General features: G+C 36.8%; 1 protein-coding gene across 1 annotated transcript in view; it reads right to left on the bottom strand.

Annotated features, from left to right (window-relative positions):
- Nucleotides 1–1,632: 1,632 nt before the first annotated feature.
- mrps9 (mitochondrial ribosomal protein S9) overlaps nucleotides 1,633–24,263 on the bottom strand; it is a 47,055-nt gene continuing 24,424 nt past the window's right edge. Inside the window, 6 exon segments of the mRNA NM_001045396.1 lie at nucleotides 1,633–1,979; nucleotides 5,622–5,791; nucleotides 8,632–8,740; nucleotides 12,110–12,278; nucleotides 12,380–12,455; nucleotides 16,590–16,675. Of these exon segments, the coding sequence (NP_001038861.1) occupies nucleotides 1,888–1,979; nucleotides 5,622–5,791; nucleotides 8,632–8,740; nucleotides 12,110–12,278; nucleotides 12,380–12,455; nucleotides 16,590–16,675 (702 nt within the window). The 3' untranslated portion in view covers nucleotides 1,633–1,887.

The raw sequence follows: 24,263 nt of genomic DNA, 5'->3' as shown, positions 1-24,263 counted from the left end.
ACCGTATGAGAGGATAGTTACTCGCGCGCATCACATCACCTGTTAAAAGCGTGCCCGCTCCTGTTTACTTGCGCTTTTTTTCCGTTTGCTTGCGATCGGTTCTCTTTGAAAAAGACTAGACAAAAAAACGATGCTCCTGTACCCACAGTCCTGCTGCTTTAAAGAGCTCAAGATTGATAGATATATATATATATATATATATATATATATATATATATATATATATATATATATATATATATATATATATATATATGTAAAAACAGCAGCAGTCAATGCTTTCGTTTTAATTATTCTCTGGGACATGATCATCCTGTCATTATCACTCGTGGTAGGTTTTTACCTGCTTTCTTTTGCTTACAGTTATTTATGTTAATATAGTTTAATTATCATCCTTTACAATAACATTTCTTTAATATGAGATGACAAAATTGTGGCCAGTGAAAATGGCAAGTGGCTAGTAATGTTGGAAATCTACTAGCCACAGTGGCTGGTCATCAAAAAAGTGCATGCAAACGTGTACATGCACAATATTCAACTTTAAAAAAAAAAAAAAGGACAATTTATGCAGTCATGCACCTGTTTTGATCACTAATATGCTGGTAATTGACACTTTTACTGATATCAAACTGTTTTTTTTTTTTTTATTTAATTTATAGTTATTCCTTACGCCGATTAGTAAAAATAAAGACAATCTTTTCTAAATGTAGAACAAAATACATTGATATGCATAGTAGTAAATGATGAATACTCTTGACACATGAAAGTGTAAAGCCTGCAGCTCACAACAAACATGGGAAGTTATTGGGTGTCATATTTAACAAACTGTTTACTGCTAATTTGATGTAATTTTGCTCACATGGATAAATGAATATTAATCAGATGATGTCATGACGCTGCTGTGCCGTCAGCCAATTGTTGTATTGCTGATCATGATTTCGGGAATCGATAGATCTGTCCTTCACAACACACGCAGCGATCTCAGATCAGTTTATCCAGACATTTTAATCTGATTCGCAAACTAAAGAACCAAATTAGCCAAAAATCAGTTATCAAGATGAACAGATCCAGGATCTGCCAAATCATCTTAGATCATAAGTGAGCTACGAAGAACGGACCCCAGGACAAAAAATATATTATCAGACCTACAGTGATAATTGTCTTTGTTAAACATCATTTGGGAAATATAAAAAAAACTAATTCAAAAGGGGGCTGATTATTATATATAGACTTCAACTGTATATTCATTTTTTTAGCTCATCCAAAAATCACGCTTCATGTGTTCCAGACCTGTTAGAATTTAGTTTCACTCTTCCATTCAAAAGAAGACATTCTGAAGAATGTTGGAAACATCTAGCCAATGACTTCAATTGGATTTAATTTTTCTTACTGGCTACCGGATTCCAACATTCTTCAAAAAAATCTTATTTTAAGCAATAAAGTTTTGAAACCACCTGAAGGTGAGTAGAATGTGATTTTTGAGTGAACTATTCCTTTGAGTGCCATGAGATTGTACATTTAGGAATTTAGACACTTTTTCTATATTTAAGGCATGAAATCCTGTAATAAATCCTCAAATTTACAACCTTTTAAAGCAGCTGCATTTATTTTAGCAAAAGAAAACAAATGAAATATGAAAAACAAATGTTTATTGAAAGATGTTTATATTAACATTTTCAAACCAGCGTTAATATACACATGAACACACACAATGATGGTTTACTTTCAACTTTCAATTGCATCAGCCAATAGGGAACAATGTTTATGTAACTGATGCAGTGCAGCTAATTTGTGTTTGAGATCAGCAGTGTGTGGTTGTCCAGAGCATAAGCCAATGATTCAGTAATCGATAGAGAAGTTGTGCTGCTTGTACTGACGATTTCCTGTTCAGCGCTTTTTCCAAGTGAACTTCTTGCGAGCTTTTTCCTGTCCAGGCTTCTTCCTCTCCTTGATCCTGGGGTCTGCGGTCAGCAAACCGGCTGTTCAGGTGAGAAAACAGTGTGAGATGAGCTTTCTCATACACGATTATTTAATGTAGACAAACTTATAAACCAGGGGTTCCCAAACTTTTCAGCCCGTGACCCCCAAAATGACAATGCCTGTGGCTCGCGTCCCCCAATATCCTCTGAGGTGGTTATAAGTGCGATTTATTCATAAAATAATTTCGAGAGGATCACGTGCTTATAATCAACACGGCTGGCTCCTTGTTAGCTCCGTAATCAGCCCTATTCGATGATTGCGGAAGCATTTTAAATAACCTGAATTTTTCACTCCAGTTATCTTCGTCTTAAAGCTCCCCCCTTTCCACCCCTTCATCCTCCCCCTTTTTTCTGATCGGGGGACACGGTGGCCCAGTGGCTAGCACTGTTGCCTCACAGCAAGAACACCGCCGGTTGGTGTTTTTGTGCAGAGTTTGCATGTTCTCCCCGTGTTCGCGTGGGTTTCCCTCGGGTTCCCCGGTTTCCTCCCACCATCCAAAACATAAACCATAGCCAATCGACTAAAACAAATTATCACCCAATACAACCTTAGTTTACACTTCTCACGGTGACAAGCAGGGGAGTTCTCGAGACCTACCTGACCTCGAACTCCCCTCTCGCCCTTCTAATGGGAGGGAGCCCTGGGCTCGAGGATATTATGAGCTCAGGGCTCTCTCCCGGGACAGCATGCCAAATACGCTTTATTGATTATCAGCTAAATGTGAACTCTTGAAATACAGAAACATTGCATGCGATCGTGCACACACACACACACACACACACACACGCACACACACCAATAGACCCAAGTCATTTCTTCGTTTAATTTTTTTTTTTATGTATGCGAGTGCTGTAAATGGGCCAGAAAGTTTTACCTGGTGTTAAAAAAATCAATCTGCTGAATCTAACGCTATTACTGTGCCTTTAATATAAGTAATTAATTACAATCCAATAAAACTATAAGCTACTATAGTCCTTATATAGTATATAGTAACTATAAACAACTATTTTTCTTTTCAGTAGGTTATGGATTCACATGGACTTCAATGTGCTGTGACCCCTCGGGGGGTCCCGACTCTCACTTTGAGAACCACTGTTTTAAACAATAGTCTTTTTGTTTCTATCAAAATGTGTGAATTAAAGTAAACTAACCCCTTAACTGTCACTTTTACAGTTAAATCCTAATCTATTCACGACAAACTCAATATCGTTGTAAAGGTCTAAGATGTCTGAACACATATTTACACAGTTTTTAGCTTTTTGTTACATAAAAAAATAAATAAATAAGGTAATAGATTAACTGACATTTACAACCTGTGCGACCATTTATGATTTGATTTTAAACCATAATCTAGTAGTCTAAACACAAAGCAATCATGACAAACTATAAATCATTCAAAAGCTTAACATGTCTAGTTTCCATATCTCCTGATTGTTTTTTGATGGATATTATTGAGCCGTCTCTATTTATTAAGGAGACTCAGAGTTGTAAAGCATTACTTTGCTACAGCAATCTACATGTAAACATTTTTAGATGTGTTTTTAGAGGCTAAAGTCAAATTAAATATCACTAAACTGTATAATACTTTATATACACTCACTTTATTAGGTACACCTGTCCAATTGCTCGTTAAGGCACATTTCTAATCAGCCAATCACATGACAGCAACTTAATGCATTTAGGCATGAAGACATGGTCAAGACAATCTGCTGCAGTTTAAACCGAGCATCAGAATAGGGAAGAAAGTTGATTTAAGTGACTTTTAATCTGGTATGGTTGTTGTATAGATGAATATTTCAGAAACTGCTGATCTACTGGGGTTTTCATGCACAACCAGCGATAGGGGTTACAGAGAATGGCCCGAAAAAGAAAATATCCAGTGAGCGGCAGTTCTGTGGGCGCAATTGCTTTGTTGTTGTCTGAGGTTAAAGGAGAATGGCCAGACTGGTTCGAGAGTTAAGAGGGAAACAGTAACTCAAATAACCACTCGTTACAACTGAGGTATGCAGAAGAGCATCTCTAAACGCACAACACAACAAACCTTGAGGCAGATTGGCTACAGCAGCAGAAAAAACACACTGCTGCCACTTCTGTCAGCTAAGAACAGGAAACTGAGGCTACAATTCGCTCAGGCTCACCAAAATTGGACAATAGAAGATTGGAAAAATGTTGTCTGGTCTGATGAGTCTCGATTTCTGCTGCGACATTCATAATAGAGTCAGAATTTGGCGTCAACTAAATAAAAGCATGGATTCATTCTGCCTTGTATCAACAGTTCAGGCTGGTGATGGTGGTGTAATGGTGTGTGAGATATTTTTGGCACACTTTGGGCCCATTAGTACCAACTGAGCAAGGTGTCAACGCCACAGCCTACCCAAGCATTGTTGCTGACAATATCCATGCCTTTATGACCACAGTACCCATCTTCTGATGGCTAGTTCCAGCAGGATAATGCGTGTAATCATCTCAGACTGGTTTTGTGAACATGACAATGAGTTCAATGTACTCAAATGGCCTTCACAGTCACCAGAACTCAATCAAATGGAGAACCTTTGGGATGTGGTCGAGATTCGCATCATGTATGTGCAGCTGACAAATATACAGCAACTGTGATGCTATCATGTCAATATGGACCAACATCCAAAATATGGAATATTTCTGGTATCTTGTTGAATCTGTGCCACAAAGGATTAAGGCAGTTCTGAATGCAAAAGGGGGTCCAACCCAGTACTAGCAAGGTGTACCTAATAAAGTGGCCAGTGAGTGTGTTACGTCTACTTTACAAATATTGTCAAAAGTACAAAAAAAACAGTTTACATTCCTCAAAACACAAGGGTCACCTTTGTATGGTCACCAATGTAAACTGGATGTCACCTGGTGGCCATGTTTGGTACTGCCGTCAAACAAAACCTTATTGTATGTTCATTTTTTGAGATATTAATTTCAAATTTGGAATACAATACGTTTAGACGTTTAGCTTAGATTTTCTGTCAATTTTAGGCTGAAATGTTTTATGTATTACATATTTTATGTATTATAATAACATTCACATTTATTGTTTTATTATTTTCATAAACAAACGCACATAACTTTTGATTTATTTAACCTTTTCAACGTATTTCACTTCAGCTACAATCTGACATCTGTCTTTTTTTAAAATGAGACCAAGATTAACGCTGTGCACCAAAGAATTGAAGATTGGAATTCAAGGGTTAAGCACAAAACTGAAATCGCTGGGTAAGGAGAAGGGCTAAGAGGTAGAATTGGGATTGGGCCTTACTTCATTCTTCTCCCAGTTAAACAGCCACTTACTTTCATGTATTTTGGAATTAGTTGATGAATTGACATGTTGTAAATCCAGCAGCTCTAACCTATCCAATGAAATGCAAACTAACATGTCAGCACCCATCACCCACTATAGATGAAATAATCGGATGATTATTAAGCTTTTTAAAGCACCCTTTACTGTTTACCATCCAATGAGTCAAAAAGAACAAAACTGCCATTATTTGCTGTAGTTTGACATTAAGAACAGGTTTCATCACATAAAAGAATCGTATAACAAAGTCATTAGTGTTACGTAAATATCCAAAGTGCAAATAAGAGTTGATGAATATTCATTTGAGCTTCTCATCACGCACCTTGCCTCATCTTCTCCATCTCTCCCTCAGACACAAAGCTGAGCAGTGCCCGTGAGATGGCCAATCGCACGGCACCAGCCTGAGACGAGCGACCACTGCCCTCCACGCTGCCCTCAATGTCAAAGCGGCCGAGCAGCCCTACAAAGTGCAGAGGAAACATCAGCTGCTCCCTGAGAGAGACACGGAGAGAAAAAAAGAAAGACATTTAGAGAAAGAGGTTATAAAAAGGCTGAAGGTTCTTTGCTTCTCATTTCAAACAAACCCCATTGTGCTTTTTCAGTATCTTTCATGATTAGTGTAATGCAGCTGTTTTTGAAGGTAAAAGCTCAACACAGTTTCAAAGATCAAAGTGCTTAAACAGTCTCAACAGAATGAATTGGTTCTGTCTGTTTGTCACAAGACAACAACAAGCCGTGTTTGAGCATGGTTCAATGCTGCGTGTCATTGCTGTATTATTACATGTTCGTGTTCTGGCTGTGTATTTAAAAATGCCACTTCCTGTGTTGTGGTTACATTTGATGTATTTGGAAGTAGTTAGTGTTTTCCTCCTGTTAAAAAAAACGTCATAAGAACAATGCTGAGTGGCTCAATGTATTATAACAGTGTTACTAAACACTTTATTGTTATAGACCAATTACCATATTTGTAAACATTCAGGATGTGCGCGCAGGGAGGAGGCAGAAAAAACCTGTGAGCGCTAGCATTTACAGCGAGGAAATGACATCCGATGCGGTACAGAGTTTGTTGTTGTCTTAGAAATAAGTTATATTGATTACATATTATATATATCATTTACATAATGCGTTCAGTGCATTATAAGAGCTTGTCACCCAGTGATAAGCACAGTGATTTGGCAAAATTAACGTTAAAGTGAGCGGCGTTCAACTGACAGGTCCATTTGCGATAGTACCCTCCCAATGAATAATGGATAGGACGAAATGTCCAAGCATCCAGCCTGAAAAATACAATCTCATTGAAGTTCCAAGTGATTTTACAAGAGAGAAGTTAAAGGCCTACAAGTCTTTGGATGCCAACAATGTTGTATAGTGTGGTCATGTGCAAGAAATAATGCTCCATGATGCGACCAGATTCAGCACTATGTAGTGTCTAGCCAAAGAAAGGAAATAAGATGGAACTGTACAAGGCCTGCGTAATCATCAACAAGCAAAACAACTGCATTCTGACAGCAAATTACACCTGTACGGCAGAGTATGTGAACTTACACAAAGAGGTAAAATTGGTTTTATATCAGCACATTTGGACTTTCTCCTCAATAATATAATTATATAAAAGTATTATTTGCAAACTCTAAACAGCGAAATCATATTAGCAGCCAATGACTATCAAAGTACAACATTGTTCACAATAAACAGTGAAATAAATAAAATAAACAGTGTTAATGTTGTTCTCAAGTCACACTTGCGGGTTATTTCAGATCAAATATTGGAAGTGTCGTGGTAAACAATATAGGGAGTGTGTCAAGTTGTCACTGGATAAATGTGTGAATATAAACCCAAGTTTACCTTAATAACTTGCACTTTCACGTTTCATTCTTAGCATTCAGTGTCCGCAGTTTAATTAACCAAATGTAACCGTTTTTGCTGAAATCATTGCTGCAATCAAAAACGAGTGATGTGTATGATTCAGTATAGCCTGAACTCACTTGATATAACATGAGAACTGTGGAGTCCAGCATTTCTAATTAGCTCCTCACTTCATTAAGCTCTTTTTTAGCCAAAGACAGCTGCAGTTGGCATTAAAGCAGTGTGGTGTACAGTAAAAGTTAAGTTTTACGTTTTCCCCCCCCCCGAATTTAGCCTCCTACCGCACAACAAGACATGTTTGCTATTGCAGCCCATCTTTTTTTGCAACCGGGGACCCGTGTGACGTAGATTGGTAATTTGTCTATAGTCTATAGTACACAACCAAGCACAAGTGGTCAGAACACAAACGAATCGCAGGTATTGAAGTATTAAGCGTTTCTTCCAAAGAAAAGCCTGTTTAAGCAAAATGCTAGCAGGCATCTGTAGCTTTGCTCAAGCTCTGCCTCTTTTAGGTAACCCCCGGTTGGTGCAATGATGTTTAACAAAATGGAGACGGTTGGCCATGCTACTTGTAGCTTCATCTGCGCTTTTCAAAAACCTATGGGTGACATCACTCATACTACACCCATACCTTTTACAGTCTATGGTTAAGACACGCAAACAGAAATGGTGAGGAGGTATCTGTTAGGTTGTAATTACTCTCCCGAAACCCTTTTCCCGATCTTTCTGAATGAAATGCCTACTTCACTACATCCAGTCAGCTCGCTGGAGAAAAACAACAAGCCACGCCCACCGTTTTCTCATTTAACGTTCAGTTTCTATAGGAACTGCGTTTCAACACAAAAAAAAAGTTACAGTTTTGTTCATGTGGACTGTAAAGCAGTGCATTCTGACTGAAGTACTTTTCTTTTTTTTTTGTAAATCAGGCAGAGGGGGGTCAGAGAGAAGAATTTAAACTTGTGTGTAAACAAGCACACTAAGAAAAGGTTTCTCCCCACTAGTCTACTCAAACTTTCCATATGAACAACACTCCAACAAATCCCCCTTTAAGGACTGTATCATCATATTTAGACCAAGTGACAATCCCCGTGCCCGCCAGAACTATTGAGGGGACGTGATGCAAGTGTGCGCTACAGTGTGTGTGTGCTGTGGCTCACGGGATGGCCCACAGTGCTGACACAGAGCAACACTTCCCTTCTGCTCCAATTAGGCCTGTGTGAAGCGGACGAAGTGATAAGGACGGGCAGCCGGCCGCACGCTGACAGCGCCAAGTCTCCGGCTCACTCATCTGTGTAATTAACTTTTCAACCACTTAAAAAAAAAATCTCAACACACTCACCATGCAACCCTCAACCACAAATCCTGGATTTGAACATTTTCAGTGTGGGGCTCATTTATGGCATACTAACTAGGGTAAAAACAAATATTCAAGCTTTTGATATGCTTAAAGGAACTGAGGCGCTTACCTGTCTTGTAGTACAGGAAAGTAGTGCAGGTAGTTTGTGCCGTTGATTGTGATGTTGCCGGAGCCGCTGTCTATGAGGGTAACTCTGGCTTTGGCAGACTTCCTCCTGCCTGTGGGAAAAAAGACCTGATGTTTAGAATGATGTGGGAATTATGTGAGTGTGTACAGAAGTAACAGAGAGTAATGATCAACTGATACAAGGTGGAAGTCCTGGTATCAAATGCAGTGTCAACCAAAAAATTGTAATTCTGTCATCCTCAGATCCTGTTTGAGTCTCTTTCTTCTGTTGAACACAAAAGAATTTCAAAGGCTGCTTTTTTCCCCCCCAACATTATTCAGAATATGTAGTTTTGTGTATTTAGAAGCACTTGAGTGCAGGGCTAATTTGTTTCAGAACATGCCAGATCCGGAAATTTTGAAATCTGATCCGTCACCTCATTTCACCGATCCGCTGTTCACTTTCACTTTGTTCCACGACTCTTCAACCCTCTTTTAGGTTAGTTTAGCATGAATCATTGAATTAGATTAGACCATTAGCATCTCATTTATACTTCTTTAAAAAAAAAAAAAAAGTTTAGTTAATTTTCCAATTTGAAGCTTGACTCTTCTGTATTTATATTGTGTTGATGGAAAATGAAAACATGTTATTTTTTAGGTCGATATACTCTCATTCTGGTGTAATAATCAAGGAACTTTGCTGCAGTACCACGATGCAGTATGTGCAATAATCTTTTACATCATCTGAAATAATCGGCAGGTGACAGCGATGCTCAAAAATCGCAGTCTTTTTTGAATATTTTGAGAGATAAGATAACGGTCTAATCTGATTCAATGACTTATGCTAAGCTAAGCCAGAAGTGCTTCAGCCAACTTGATTAAAAATTTGTCCCATACATGAGCTCATTTGTCCTATTTTGACCACCACGCCATCTTAAATAGTTAAAATTACCCATCGAAAAATGCTTCAAGACCAAGTCAAATCCTCTGTTGACGTCATATCAGTGTGACTTCAGCTAATCAGTTTTGGCCAAAGCAATGCAAATTATTTTTAATGAGTCCTTCACTTTCGGCAATTGGTGAAGTTTTTTTTCCTCGCCACTCGTCACTGGCTTGCACGGTTCAGGAGTTGTAGAGCTGTGCATCGATGGATTTGCTTTTCACTGTGGCAACACAATGACTGATGCTAAGCTAAAAGTGCATCTGCAACTGGATTAAATCAGCCAAATGAATTTAAAAAATGATAAAACTCATATATATATATATATATATATATATATATATATATATATATATATATATATATATAGTTAAAATGTATTGCTTTTCTAGTATAGACGCTAAAGTGTTTGACATCTTCTGACTTCATTTGTAAACATTACAGAGACGTGCATGCTAGCCAAGCAGCACTTAAACTTTACCATAAAACATCATTAGTCAGGTTTAAGACAAAACTGTTCTCTTACCCAGCCTTATTCTAACATATCCTGTGTTTACCATAGTTTTGAGCTATCAGAAGAGAAACGAAAGCTGCTGTCTCAACGGTTTCCGCCATCTCCTTTTATATTCATATGTAAATGGTGTAAACTTACAGTCCTGCATTGGTTGGGACGTCCAAAATAGCAGACCTATTTGAATTTTTCTTGTCTCAGACAAGACCACCCTTGTCCTGTTCACCATGTGCTATGCTGATTTAACCATACAACAGCAGCATACTTAAAGTATCAAAAACAGGTCTCAAACTCAAATCCTGGAGGGCCGCAGCTCTGCACAAATTTGCTCCAACCCTAATCAAATGCACCTGATACAAATAATTGAGGTGTTCAAAAGAGTCTGAACACTAGTTGCATCAGCGGTGTTCGTGAATCTGCATTTTATTTAGTCTAGCTACCATTGTTCATTCATTCATTTTCTTGTCGGCTTAGTCCCTTTATCAATCCGGGGTCGCCACAGCGGAATGAACTGCCAACTTATCCAGCAAGTTTTTTTTACGCAGCGGATGCCCTTCCAGCCGCAACCCATCCCTGGGAAACATCATCATTCTAAAACTATACAATCTAATTGAAATCACTAACTGTCCAAGTTAATGTATGCAGCACTTTTGTTTGGATGGAAGTGCAGTGGTTGCCTCTCATTGATAATTCAGCCTTTGATGATGCAAACTAACTGTTCTACTTGTACGTAATTTATTATTATGTATCTGAAATGATCAATTTGCTTAAAAAACTGCAATCATGAAAGTTCAAGATGCGTTCATGAACTAGAATTATGTTGTTGAGAATTTTCAGTGTGACAAATTTCAGTGACAAATTTGGCAACCGTAGTTGGCATGTAAACAAAGGAACTTCTGCAGCTGTTTGTACAAATGGATAAATGATTCATGGAGATCAAATGAGCAGTGCTGAGAGGTTCTACTTATTATATCAAATGTGTTTTCATTATATCGAGGAGAAACTATACAGTGACTATTAAAAGTTCTCATATTATACCACAGCCCTAATACAAATACATGCAATAATTATAAAATTAAATATAAAATTCAATTAAACTTAAATAAAAATGTTGACCAAGCTGAACAAGTAAAAATGTCAAAATAACAAAATTTAAATCTGAAAAAAAAAAAAAAAAAACAATTGGAAAAAATTAGAATTAGGAAAAAGTGAAAATTTAAAACAAAAGTGAATAAAAAATGATTCCCTTTTCAAAATATAAATACATTTATAGTATATAAAATCCTAAAAAATTAAAAATACAAAATCATAATGAGAAGAATATTTAAACACTTTTGTTTAAAATGTTACTTTAGGGTCCTCTTTTAGTTCACAATGCTTCTTGCAATTCAGCTTAAAACAACATTTAAAAATCGTCTCATCTCGTGAATAATGAACATGACAGGAACGTATATTTTTGTCCAAAACTTTTTGTGTTTCTCTCACATTTAGTTTATGTATTGCTTAGACCAGTGCAATTTCTTATAATCTGTAAAATTCCCTTATTTGAATGGCAATGTTTGAAATTGAGACGCCATTAAAAGCATAAAGATGTGGTGCTTATTGCCATATTCAAACTTTGCAATAAACAAACGAGCAGATGGTAGAAGGACGATAGATATATACACAAAGGGTCTGAGAGTAATGTCATTTAAATTCTGTGTATGTCTGTACATGTGGTAGAATTGACAATAAAGCTGACTTTAAGATAGATAGATAGATAGATAGATAGATAGATAGATAGATAGATAGATAGATAGATAGATAGATAGACTATAGAAAATCATCATGCCCGTTTAAAATAATGAGTATGTTTGTCATACAGCCTGACATTATTTCACATTTCAAATTATTTTAGGCCTTAATAAATAAAGTATTTGAAAGCAGGGTGTAATGAAAGTAAAGGTAAAGATTTCCACAGGGTCTGATGATGTACTATAAGCATTGTATTTAATCAGGGTATCAATTTGAAATGTTAATATTATGTGATACCATCTGCAACGCTGAAAGCAACTCCACGTGCGTCGTGCTGCAGCTCAGGGATCTCCTGTTTTCTGGACTGAACCTCCAGTGGTTTGCGAAACTTCAGGATGAAATTCTCCTCCAGAGAGCAGTACGGCATGGACAGCAACCTCTCCGCCAGCTGGATAAACCGCAAATACTGCAAAGAACAGAATATGCTTACTTTTGCCAACAGCACCCTCTTGTGTTTTCATCCTGAATTACACCCTTCACAGGATTCCGACAACGTTTCATTCTTACATCTTGATCTGAAATGTTCTCTACCAGGATCTCCTCCATTTCCTCTTTTAACAGCCACCTGCTCCCGCTCAGAGATCTGATGAAAGCAAACATGCACAATTTAGCCACAACAAACATAGAAACTACTGATTCTTTTCTATATTTCAAATCTGGTAATGCATAAAACAAATATTAAGGATTCTTGGGAAATAAATTGCCTTTGTTCCACTTTGGATAAAAGCCAAATCAGTGGTTCTCAAACAGGGGACTGGGGTCCAATAAAGGGGCAAACTCTTTTAGTTTTTTTTATGAAAATGGGTTGTATTTGATCAGGTTTCGTCAACTTGTGTTACTTGCTAACCTCCAGTAAGTAGGGCTGCACGATTCTGGCTAGAATGAGAATCACAATTTGGTAAAATTAAGATTACAATGTTCTCACTATTTTGTAGATGTGAAATAAAGGTAATGTGTAGGCTTTTATTATTATTTCTCAAACATATGGTGAAACAACAATAACAATATTAGGCCTTTATGTGTAGGTCTACTGTTTTTATTGACTTGGAATGGTGGACTTGAACAGACTTTAAATATGTCCTGTTTGTTAATTCACAGTAAAGTGATGACATCAGAATACAACTATTCATAATTCTAAAGTTAAAACATTATGTTTGAGACATATGCTTGTCATTTGTTACTGACACCATTATTAGAGCTTTTTCACTTGTAAAATAAAACATTTGTCATTATCAGATTTCCTCATGCTTTATATTCAACGTTATATAGGCTAGAGTAGTTATACTGACCCAGTAAACATTATGTTGCATGCACAACACTTTGTGTTCAATATGAAAGAAAAAACATCAAATGTTTGTCATAATTATAACTCTAAAATGTGATCTGATTGTTTAAATTGTGCACACAGGTTTCACTGCCGAGTGTGCTCATGTCATGGTCGCCATCACTTTGAGAAAAAATAAACACATGCAAATAATATTTTCCGCGCGGCTTTTAAATGATCACTCTGTGCAAGAAACTAAAGATTATTTACAACTTTATTACTTGTTATTCACAGCATACGCAGGTTCTATTCACTAAAGAAGACATAATTGGCAGGCACGCCACAGTCCTCTAAGTGGTAGACAAATACTACAACGGCTCATGTGTAATTTCGCGGCCGCGAATACTTCATTACGTTAAGACAGAAATGACATTTTTAGGTGAATTATACCTTATAAATACAGTATGTGAGACTTTTACCACCATTTAGAGGTGTCCATGTTGATGAGCAACATTTATAAAACAATGTAAAGACTTGTGCGTCCTCATTAACGTTTCTCTCCTGACCTTGAAAATAAAATGGTCTGAATCATAGAAAAGCTAAATTAAGATTGTGTGTAGGGTCAAATCAAAGTCACATTCTGTTTTCGATTAATAGTGCAGCCCTAGCTGTAAGCAGATTTTATTCTGGGTTAGTGATGAAAAACCCAATAAGCTGGGAGTAATGAATAGAAGAGAGTGAGTAGCAGGCCTAATAAGTTTCCTGAACCAACTAAAATTTTGATTTTTAACAATTATTTTACTCATTCATGCCAGTGCCAAAACCCTTAACACTCACATGTCACTAAAAGTCCTTGCGAAATTAAAATAGAAGTGAGTTTTTTAGGAACATCAGTTTAATGCAGGTTGCAGTGCTATATTATCATTATCATCATTACCTTTACATTTACATGTCATTTAAAAGTAATATTTTCTTCTAAAATGAATTACTTGTAATTTTAAAATCAAAAGGTGAAATTGAACAAAAGCGTATTAGGTTTGTGTGATTATCTGACTGTGCTGCTTTAACGTCTCTCTTATATAAAAGCTATCAAATGATAAAGATTAAATGCATGCCAAGTACTTGCATCACTTTCAAACTCGATGACCACAAGCTGAAATGATGAGCTGGAATTCTGCAGATTCCCTGAACAACAAACTCTGTCTACTTTCATTTGATTGGTCGACTCAAATAGTTTAATACTGTTGAGTGCTAATAGCTTTTTTTTGTTTTTCTAAAAGTCTTATCTTGTGCTATATCATTGAAGCATTAAAGCACATTTAATGTGGCAATTATTACATGACTTTTAAAGAGCCCCTAATATGCATTATAAAAAGTCATATTTTGGTTTTGTGGGTAACAGTCTGATGTGCATGCAGTCCAAAAACACTTTCATTGTCTTATAATGTGCATTTATTTTTACGTAATTATCACAACGACTACCATATAGGGATGTAATGGTATCAGAATTTCACGGTACGATAATACCTCGGTATGAATGGCACGGTGCGGTATTTATTGAATAATTTACAGGAAAAACAAAACTAATGAAAAGACTTGAAAAAAGTGCCAAACGTGTTTATTTACCTTAGCACTGAACATATCAATGACATACAAATTAGCCATCTATCTGTAAGTTTCGAAACAGGAACTTCAATTTTTCATTTTTAATAACACAAAACTAAAAATTATCATATAACTATTATCTGGTAAAAGCTGGGATCTCTGGGCATGTCTCCTGCAACAACAACAACAAAAAAAAAACTCTCATTTGGGACTGAGGTTTCTGGGACAGAGAGATATGATTTAGCCAAGGTTGACAGCAGTGGGTAACGTTGTGCATTTTCTTTCCACCACTTGAGAGGACAAGCTATGAGTGAGATAGAGGTCTCTTTGCAGTACAAGCCAATGTCTGCATCAATCTAACAAGTGTGCTGTGTTCTGCAGTCCCCATGACTGTTTTGAGTCGTATTCCCCGACTTATATTTCACAACAGTCTGGCAGTGCCTGCATACCGGTTTTTTCTTTGTCTGTCACCTTTTCTCCTTTTTCGTATCTTTTTAGAAAGAAACCAAAATGCTTCCACACATCCGATTTAAAACCACCTTTAGGTTCACACACTCCATTTCCGCATTACTGAATCTGTAGTGACAACAGACCGCAAAGGATGATGGCCCCGCCTAGGCTGATGGGAATTGTAGTTCCCGCTACCTCCTGTTCGCTTCATTCGCCTAAGCAAAGTTTTCTCAGAAATATAGTTTTATTGAGTCACGCGCCTACGGTAATATTGAAAAAAAATTACTATTGTGGTATGACGGTATTTACAATATTGTTACATCCCTACTACCATATGATTAGTATAGCGATTCATTTGTTCCCAAATGCTTCTTTAGCGTGCTGCTAAACTGCACAGATTGGTCGGATGACCCAGTCTGTTGTGATTGGTCGACTGCGTTCAGCACGAGACAAAGAAACGCCCACCATGGCTTTTCAACATTGAGTGCTGAGTGTATGTGTGAGCCCAACACAGGAATGCATCAAAGCAATGCAGTTAAACATGGCATATTTACAATTAGTTTTAATCCACACCATGGCAAAAGCTGAACTATTTTCAACGAGGCTTTAGATGCAATATGAGAACACAGAGTTAACCAGATACAGTCCAAGCCGCATGGAGCAATTACAAGTATCAAAACACAATTAAATGCATATTTTACAAACTAGAGAAAACAAGGAGACAACCATTTTAACCACATACTTGGGAAGAAACAAAGTTCCTGTCAAGCTTTGACAAAGTGCCATACATCAATAGTCTTTTTTGATCCTTCCTTTAACAAACGGCAGACAAATCCTGTCGCAGGGTAGATTATTGCATTAACCACTAGAATGTTTAATCATATTCAGTCACAATCATTCCCATAAACGCCTGCACTCTGCTAGCGTTTGAATGGGAAAGGCGTGTTCATGTTTTACCGGATCCGGCACTTCATATTTGGTATTGTTTCATGTCGACAGCAATACAAACAGGCAAAAGATCAGAACAAACGACAAAATCCTAGTTACATTTTTTATTTAAAAAAAAAAATCTATATATTCTTAAAAATGGTGCACTTTCAGATTTAAACCTCAGCTAGATGTTTTCATTCACTTAGAGCTGTGTTACACCCTGCATGGAAGGTCATTTTCAAAAACCCATAATAGGGGCTCTTTAATTTTAGTACAGTTCAGAACACTGAGATCAGAACATGATGATAACCATGATAGATACAGTTAGGGCCTTTTTTATTTCTAAAAATCTAACTTTTATTATTTAAATGGGTTCAAACTAAGTTGTATATTGTCAATGATGGACGCAGAGTCGAAAGGTTGAGAACCACTGTGCAAAAAAGGTTTCTTTACTTCTCAGGTGCTTACATTTGCTTTGTGTCTGCCATAAAGAGGCCTTTATTTCTCATCTTATCCTGATGCTTTTCCACCACCAACATCTTGTCATACACATCCTAGAAAGACAGAAAAAGAGATGTGCAAAGTGATCAGTTTCTGCAAGAGCGCAAACCACACACACAAGAAAAAAGCAAGAATCCTCTGAGCGTGTTCTCTGTTGACTAATAAGTCGATGAACACACAGACTGAAGGACGAGCAATTCTTCACAGATATTCCGGAATCCCTCAAAAGAAAAGATGCAGTGAAGCAAAAGCAGGGATTTGAAAATCCCCCTGACGCACACAAGCTCACACTGATACACACACACATACACATACAGACTCCATTATGAAGGCAGATCTCATCTCTCTCTTCAGCTCTGGTTGAATTTAATTGTGTGCACGCGTATGTGTGTGTGTGTGGAGGGAAAATTGAATTGGGGAGCACTTGGGCCGTAACCCCCCACACTTTCTCTCTGCTTTCTAACACACACACACACACACACACACTTGCACGTCCTCCTGACAGGAGAATCTGCCATGCGGAGCAGGATGGCATCCTCGGGCACACTTGTCTAAATTGGCATCGCGCCCGTGAGCCTGGAGTGCCCGTCAGGCGTGGTGGTGCTGGAGCAGAGGTCTGACGCGGGGGTCCCGGCGCTGGCATGCAGCTCACGTCGGCACCTTCCTCACGCCTGTGCGAGAATTCATTTCCCCCTCAATTATCCCACAGCTGTTTGTTTAATTCGGTCCTGATAGAGTGCGTATAATCCACCGCTACTCGCCAAAAAAGCAAACATCGGGCAAAAACCAATTTTCAGCACAAAAAAGGAGGAGTAATAGAAAAGAAAGGGGGGAGGGAGAGAGAAAGCGGGGGGAAACGCGCGTTACACGTTCGTGATCACAGCGCCATAACGAATCCAGAGAAATTCAAATGCCTTTAGGAGGGGAGAGGGGCTTCCTCCGTCTCAGCTTTTTTAATGTGGACTCTCAATGTAGCCTTTTGGTTGGCCGGGACTCCTTGTATTCGACAAATCGTGGTTTAAATTGTGCAGGCTCGCTCCTCCCAAAACACACAGGGGATTTTTGGTAAGGGTTAAGTAGAAAATGCAGCACATTTAACACAAGTTAAGGTCAAAGTTAAAGGTTTTAGTGTTAAAAGAAGCGGGTAATAATAACATTATGAGACTAAGATTTTATGACCTTTTATTTGGCAACGTGTTTTAAGTAAAAGTGTGTCGGATGGATCATGATCATTTGTTACTGAAAAAGTGAAACCACTCTACTTTTGATAATATTCTGTGCAAATAAGGATACTATGAAAGTATTGGTCAAAATTAAGCTTAAATAATATATTTCAAACTAAATTTAACCAACAGTGTCAGAATCTCAAACTCAAATTTTCACTTTCTTTTAGGACTACAGCTGCCATATTGGAGGGCTCAAAAATAACAACAAGTTGTGGAGCGATGTTTGAGTGAATCAGGTTAAGCTCAGACATTGATTTTAGCCTTAATTTTGACTCGCCGACAGCTGTTGCGAAATCGTCGACAAATGCCTGAAATCACAGGCAAACCGTGCTCATTCAATTGATTATTGATCACACAGTGTGAACTATCAAAGAAGCAATCTGAGAGTGTCGCCAATGAGTCGCCGACACCTATGAGATATTTGGGATGCTAAATATCTGGACTTGTCTGCAGTTCAAAATCATGCAGTGTGAAATGTTTTGTGGTTGAAAACAACATCTGCAATCATCTACATCTACATGCAATCGTCTGGGTATCGGCAGGCCAGCAGGAGGTTGAGGGAGGACTTAAGGTCTTTATTTGAGTCTAGTCGGACCAAAGAAATAAAGGAAAAACTAGTGTAAATTTGGCAGGAGCACCTGTGTCTGTTTGATGTGTCATCTGAACAATACCACAACTGAGATGAAACTGAAAAAAACATGAGAATTCCCTTCAAAACCCAGGTGAGCAAAATTAGTTTATAAAATAATATTTACTACGCGACCTTGAGTTGTTTCCATGTCACTTATCTCATGTGTTTGATTGCGAGATGTAGTTTGCGGACAGAGACTTTAAGTTAAGTCTGTGGTTCTTCCAATTGTAAAGTCCTTCGGTGTGAAACTCCCTGTCGCCGATCCATCTTGCAGTGGGAACACAGAAGAAACTGAATGCTACCCCAGACAGTCATGCAGTGTGAAAACATCTGTGACACGACTACTTTGAAAATCACACAGTTTGAACTGGACAGTTATTGAGCACAATATGACACTTAAGACTCTCTAAAAGTATTATACAACTGAAAACTGTTCTACTGAATTACAATTGAACCACTGAAGGCATTTGGTGTATTCTAAGAATGTTTTTTGTACCTTTCTGGAAACTGAATTGGACATTGAAACTTTGCTGTCTATGGAGGATGAGGGAGCTCTCAGATTTCACCTAAAATATCTTAATTTGTCGGCAACAATAGCCTAGTGGTACTGCGCTATACTAAATGTTTACTATTTTAGGTCCGTTAGAATTACTTAAATGATTTACATTTGCTAAAGCCAGATTAATGAGATAATTTTTTTATTAATTTCTAGACAGTCAAGTTCACATACATTTGCTTTTTTTAGCTTTGCTTTTAAACTGTATTAAATTTGGTCAAATGTTTTGGGAATCCTTCCATGAGCTTCTCACAATAATTTAAAGGGATTTTGGCCCATTCCTCCTGACAGAATTGGTGTAACTGAGTCAGCTTTGTTTTGTCTTGCTCACACAAGCCTTTTAAACTCTGCTCACAAATTTTCTACAGGATACATCAGGGCTTTGTGATAGCCACTCCAAAACATTCACTTTTTTGTCCTTAAAGCACATTTTAACAAATTTGGCAGTATGTTTAGGGTCATGGTCTGTTTAGTTTGTGGCCAAGTTTTAATTTTCTGGCTGATGTCTTGAGATGTTGCTTCAGTATTTCTTTATAATCTTTCTTCATGATGCCATCTATGCTGTGAAGTAGACCAGTCCCTCCTGCAGCAAAACAGCCTCACAACATGATGCTGCCGCCCCCATACTTTAAAATTGGGGTGGTGTTCCTATGCTTGTAAACGTTCTTCTTTGTTCTCCAAATGTAACACTGGTCATTATGGCCAAACAGTTAAAGCCTAGTTCCATCAGACTACAGGACATGTCTCAAAAATTATTATTTTCCCCATGTAATTTAGCAAATTGAAAGCTGGCTTTTTTGTTGATTATTAAATACTATTCTACAGTTGTGCCTCTAATTAACTCGAATGTTGTAAATTAGCCAATCAGAAACTTCCAAAACCTTGACACCATTATCTGAGCTTTTTCAGAGGTATAATATTCTTACTGTATTTAAACTTGACTTACAAGAAAAGTTATAACAATTTCTCAAACAATATCTCTCTCATCATTCTGCTATTAAGCACAACAGAAACACATTTGATAATCCTAACTTACCTTAAAGATAAAAAGTTTAGTCGCTTTAACATCTAACTTTTTTTAAATGGTTATGTGCCTTTTTATGCAGTGTATGTAAACTTCTGGTTTCAACTGTATATTCTGAAACAAACAAAGGTTTCAGGGGTTTGGATAACACAAGGGTAAGTTATTAACAAAAGAATTTTCATTTTTAGTGAACACACCAACACAGAAAATTACAATTAAGACAACTATTTGAAACTGAAAGAGAAACCTCTAACCATTTACAATATGCCATCCACAGCAATGCAGTTGTTATAGAACATCAATGCGACCTTTTTTTTATCATTTCACCTGTGTTAATTCAAACTGTATAAATGTGGGCATACATATGTATTTTTATTGAAATTTTAATAGTTAACCCTCATTTCCATTAATAACTCTGTTTTACGCTTGGCACACACATAAAAATGTTACACTCAGAACCTTAACCCCTTAACTGTCACCACACATCTGGAGTTCACACTTGAAAATTCTAGGTGATATGTGCATATTATGCAGTATTAAATTGTTAACCCCACTGCCATTTACCCAAACAAATTATGCCGTATTTGTAATAACCGTCAATTCTGTTGGAATGGCTTTCAAAATTTTAATTTAGACCACTTTTTACTAGATGTTGGCTATTTTTTCAAGATTGTCATATAAAGCAAACACTCAATTTATTCCTGTTTTCTGCTTAGTTATATTATAGTCTAATATAAAGTCCATTGGATAAATTATGCATCTGTAATTGTGTGGATGTCAGATTGTGATTTGTATGTGTGCACTAAATCTGTGTGTTTGTGTGTAAATGGTTTAAAAGAAAGTGATTAGTGTACCAAAATTATATTTTACTTTGTCCATTTTGAACATATGTGACACTTTTTATGAGAAACTTTATGCACAAGGGTTAAAGTTTTAACTCACCCTTATGTTGTTCCAAAATCGTAAGTTCTTTGTTTATCTTTGCAATATAAATTAAGATAATTTAGATGAGATCTAAGAGCTCCCTCATCCTCCATAGACAGCAAGGACTGTGTCCAAAAATACCCCGCCAAAAATCTACAAAACACACCATATGCCTCAAGTGGTTCAATAGTAGTTTTATCAAACTATAGGAATACCTTTGTTTCCACATAAAACAAAAATAACGACTTAATTCAACAGTTTTCTCTTCTCAGTGTCAGTATAGGTTGTGCCATGTTCTTGTAAACTATGCACTGACGCATGCCACACCAGATGCCCACGCGCAACTTACTCTGTTTGAACCAAAACACAGGTGCATCCCAAGTACATCAGAACAAGTACATCAAGTAGTCATTTTTATTTTGTGGGCATAAATGTATTTTCCAATTTTTCATAGCTTGATAATATTCCAATTAAACCACTGAAAGCATTTGGTTAATTTTGAAGATGTTTTTGGGTACCTTTCTGGATACCAAATGAGTCTGGTACCTTGCTGTCTATAGGGAATAAGGGAGCTAATATAATTCAGACTTCAACTATATATATATATATATATATAAATGTGTGTATGTATATATGTGTAACTATATATATATATATATATATATATATATATATATATATATATATATATATATATATATATATATATATATATATATATATATATATATATATATATATATATATAKAKATATATATATATATATATATATATATATATATATATATATATATAGTTTAAGTCAGAATCATTAGCCCCTCTGAATTATTAGCCCGCCCTATTTTATTTTTTTTTTCCCAAATGTGTTTAGTGGAGAGAAGATTGTTTTTAACAAATTTCGATACATAATAGTTTTAATAACTCATTTCTAATAACTGATTTATTTTATCTTTGCCATGATGACAGTAAATAATAGTTTACTAGATGTTTTTCAAGACACTTATTTATTTATTTATTTATTTATTAATTTATTTATTTATTGCCACATCAGAAAATTATGGCTATTTCGTGGCAAAATGGATATACATAAAATATTACATGATAAAAAAAAATTCTTATTACAATAATAAAGTTACTCAGACAAATAAATAAAATATAAATAGATTAAATTCACACAAAAATATATTCAAAGTTAAATATTATTTTTCAGTTAAATTTTTGATAAATAATAAAAAAATTCTTCCTAGTGGTACCTTTTAAAAAAATGTCCATCAAAGTACTTTCCTAAAAAAAAAAAAAGTAACCAATTGAATCTAAACTTCCACATTACAACAAAATATGTTTTAGGGTAAGAGCAGCCAGGCAGTGATTACATTTAGGTGGTGCTTCGTTATTCAGTAAATTTAAATGTGTCAACCTAGAATGTACAATTCAACATCTGGTATAGACAGTCTGATGATGCCTGGTCTCAAAATAATTTGCTAAATGTCTTTCATTTATTTTCGGGTTAATTTCATTTAATTCATTTATGCAGTTGTTTTTCAAGACACTTCTAGAAAACTTAAAGTGACATTTAAAGGATTAACTAGATTGATTAAGTTAACTAGGCAGGTTAGGGTAATTAGGCAAGTTATAGTATAATGATGGTTTGTTCTGTAGACTAGCGAAGAAATATAGCTTAAAGGGGCTAATAATTTTGTCCTTAAAATGAAATTAATTAAAAAAAATAAAAAATAAAAACAAATAAGACTTTGTTTAGAAGAATTAATATTATCAGACATATTTTGAAAATGTCCTTGCTCAGGTCAACCTCATTTAGGAAATATTTAAAAACTCAGAAGGGAGGCTAATAATTCTGACTGTTTGTGTATATATATTCATTCAAGTCCTGATTGAGAGGTATTGTCCGATTCTGAAATCCCGTGATTGGGCCCCATTTCGGATCATGTGATCGGATCTGGACATCCCTATTGTAATATCAATGCTGAAACGATATATTGTTCTGCCCTAATACAAACTGTAAGTGTCCTTGATATAGGTCCGTATATCTTACAGTGTTTCCTTCCTTTTGCTTTTGCTAGAAAACTCTTCTCTCTGCAGGAAAGAGAGTTGTACATTATTTTCTGCACACTGCAGGGTTTCTGAATGCAGAGGACCTCTGTGCGATTCGAAGCTGGATGAGGGAGCCGGTGCACGCCGGCAGATTTGACATACCTATTTAAATTAGCAGCAGGGGTCCCAGCTACTGCAGGGCAGAGGGGAGGACGAAGGGGCTCGAGCACACTGAGGACAATGGCGCATTAGACAACTCACACGCACAAACTCCTCACTGCTACTGAGGAGCGTCTTAGCCCAAGGTCGAGTCCAGAGATGAATGGTGGGGAAGGTAAAAATAAGCTAAAACAAACAAACTTTGAAAAGGAATTAGCTTTGGTGACAAAGAAGCGGTTAATGCAGGAGTCTCTCTGGGGCTCTTCCCATCACAGTAAAACCCCTGAGGCTGATGTGCACACACACCTTCACACAAAGAACAGCACGTGCATGCACACACACACACACACTCGCACGCACACCTAATATCACAAAGCCCCGGCGTGCCTAGTGAAGTGTGTGATGCTCCCTGTTGTAAATGGGATTTAAGGAACAGAAAGAGCTCCGTCACACTCATTTTGCTAACTCTCATTCCTCCTCTTCTTCTTTTTAAAATACAAACCAAAAATGTGCATTAGTCTTCGTCGTTCTGAATTACGCTGGTTTGTTTTAAAATTAACCATTCTATTTTGGTTGAGTCATGTGTGTGAATTTTCTGTTTTCCTCATCAGCTCATCCAGGCAGTGTTTAGGGGGATCAGAGATGTTTCTGTCTGCACCCCTCCCTCAAACCCACCTCTGCTGTGTCTGTGCCACTCCCATCAGTCAGAGAGCAGACAAAGCAGAACCTCAAACCACTGCAAGATCCAACTATTATTTAACAATCAAACAAAATCTGTGTTTTTATGACACACTGAAACTGAAAATAAAGTTTTCATTTATTAATTAAATTTTTTTTTTTAACTATCATTATCAGTGTTGGGCAGTAGTGTCGCCACAAGTAGTGACGACACTAGATTAACTACATTTCTCAGTAGCATGGCGGTAGCGTCGCTACTTTCTAAATCAAATAGCTTTTCAGTAGCGAAGCTATTTTATTAGTCAAGTAGCGACCACACAATCTACATTTACAGATCACGGATCAATAAGTGACGGCACCGACATTCACGGAGCCGATGAATATAAATCT

Source organism: Danio rerio, chromosome 6 (assembly GCF_049306965.1).
Source record: "Danio rerio strain Tuebingen ecotype United States chromosome 6, GRCz12tu, whole genome shotgun sequence".
Taxonomy (NCBI): Eukaryota; Metazoa; Chordata; class Actinopteri; order Cypriniformes; family Danionidae; genus Danio; species Danio rerio.
The sequence above is the reverse complement of the archived record's forward strand: the minus strand, read 5'-3'. Positions and strand labels throughout refer to the sequence as shown.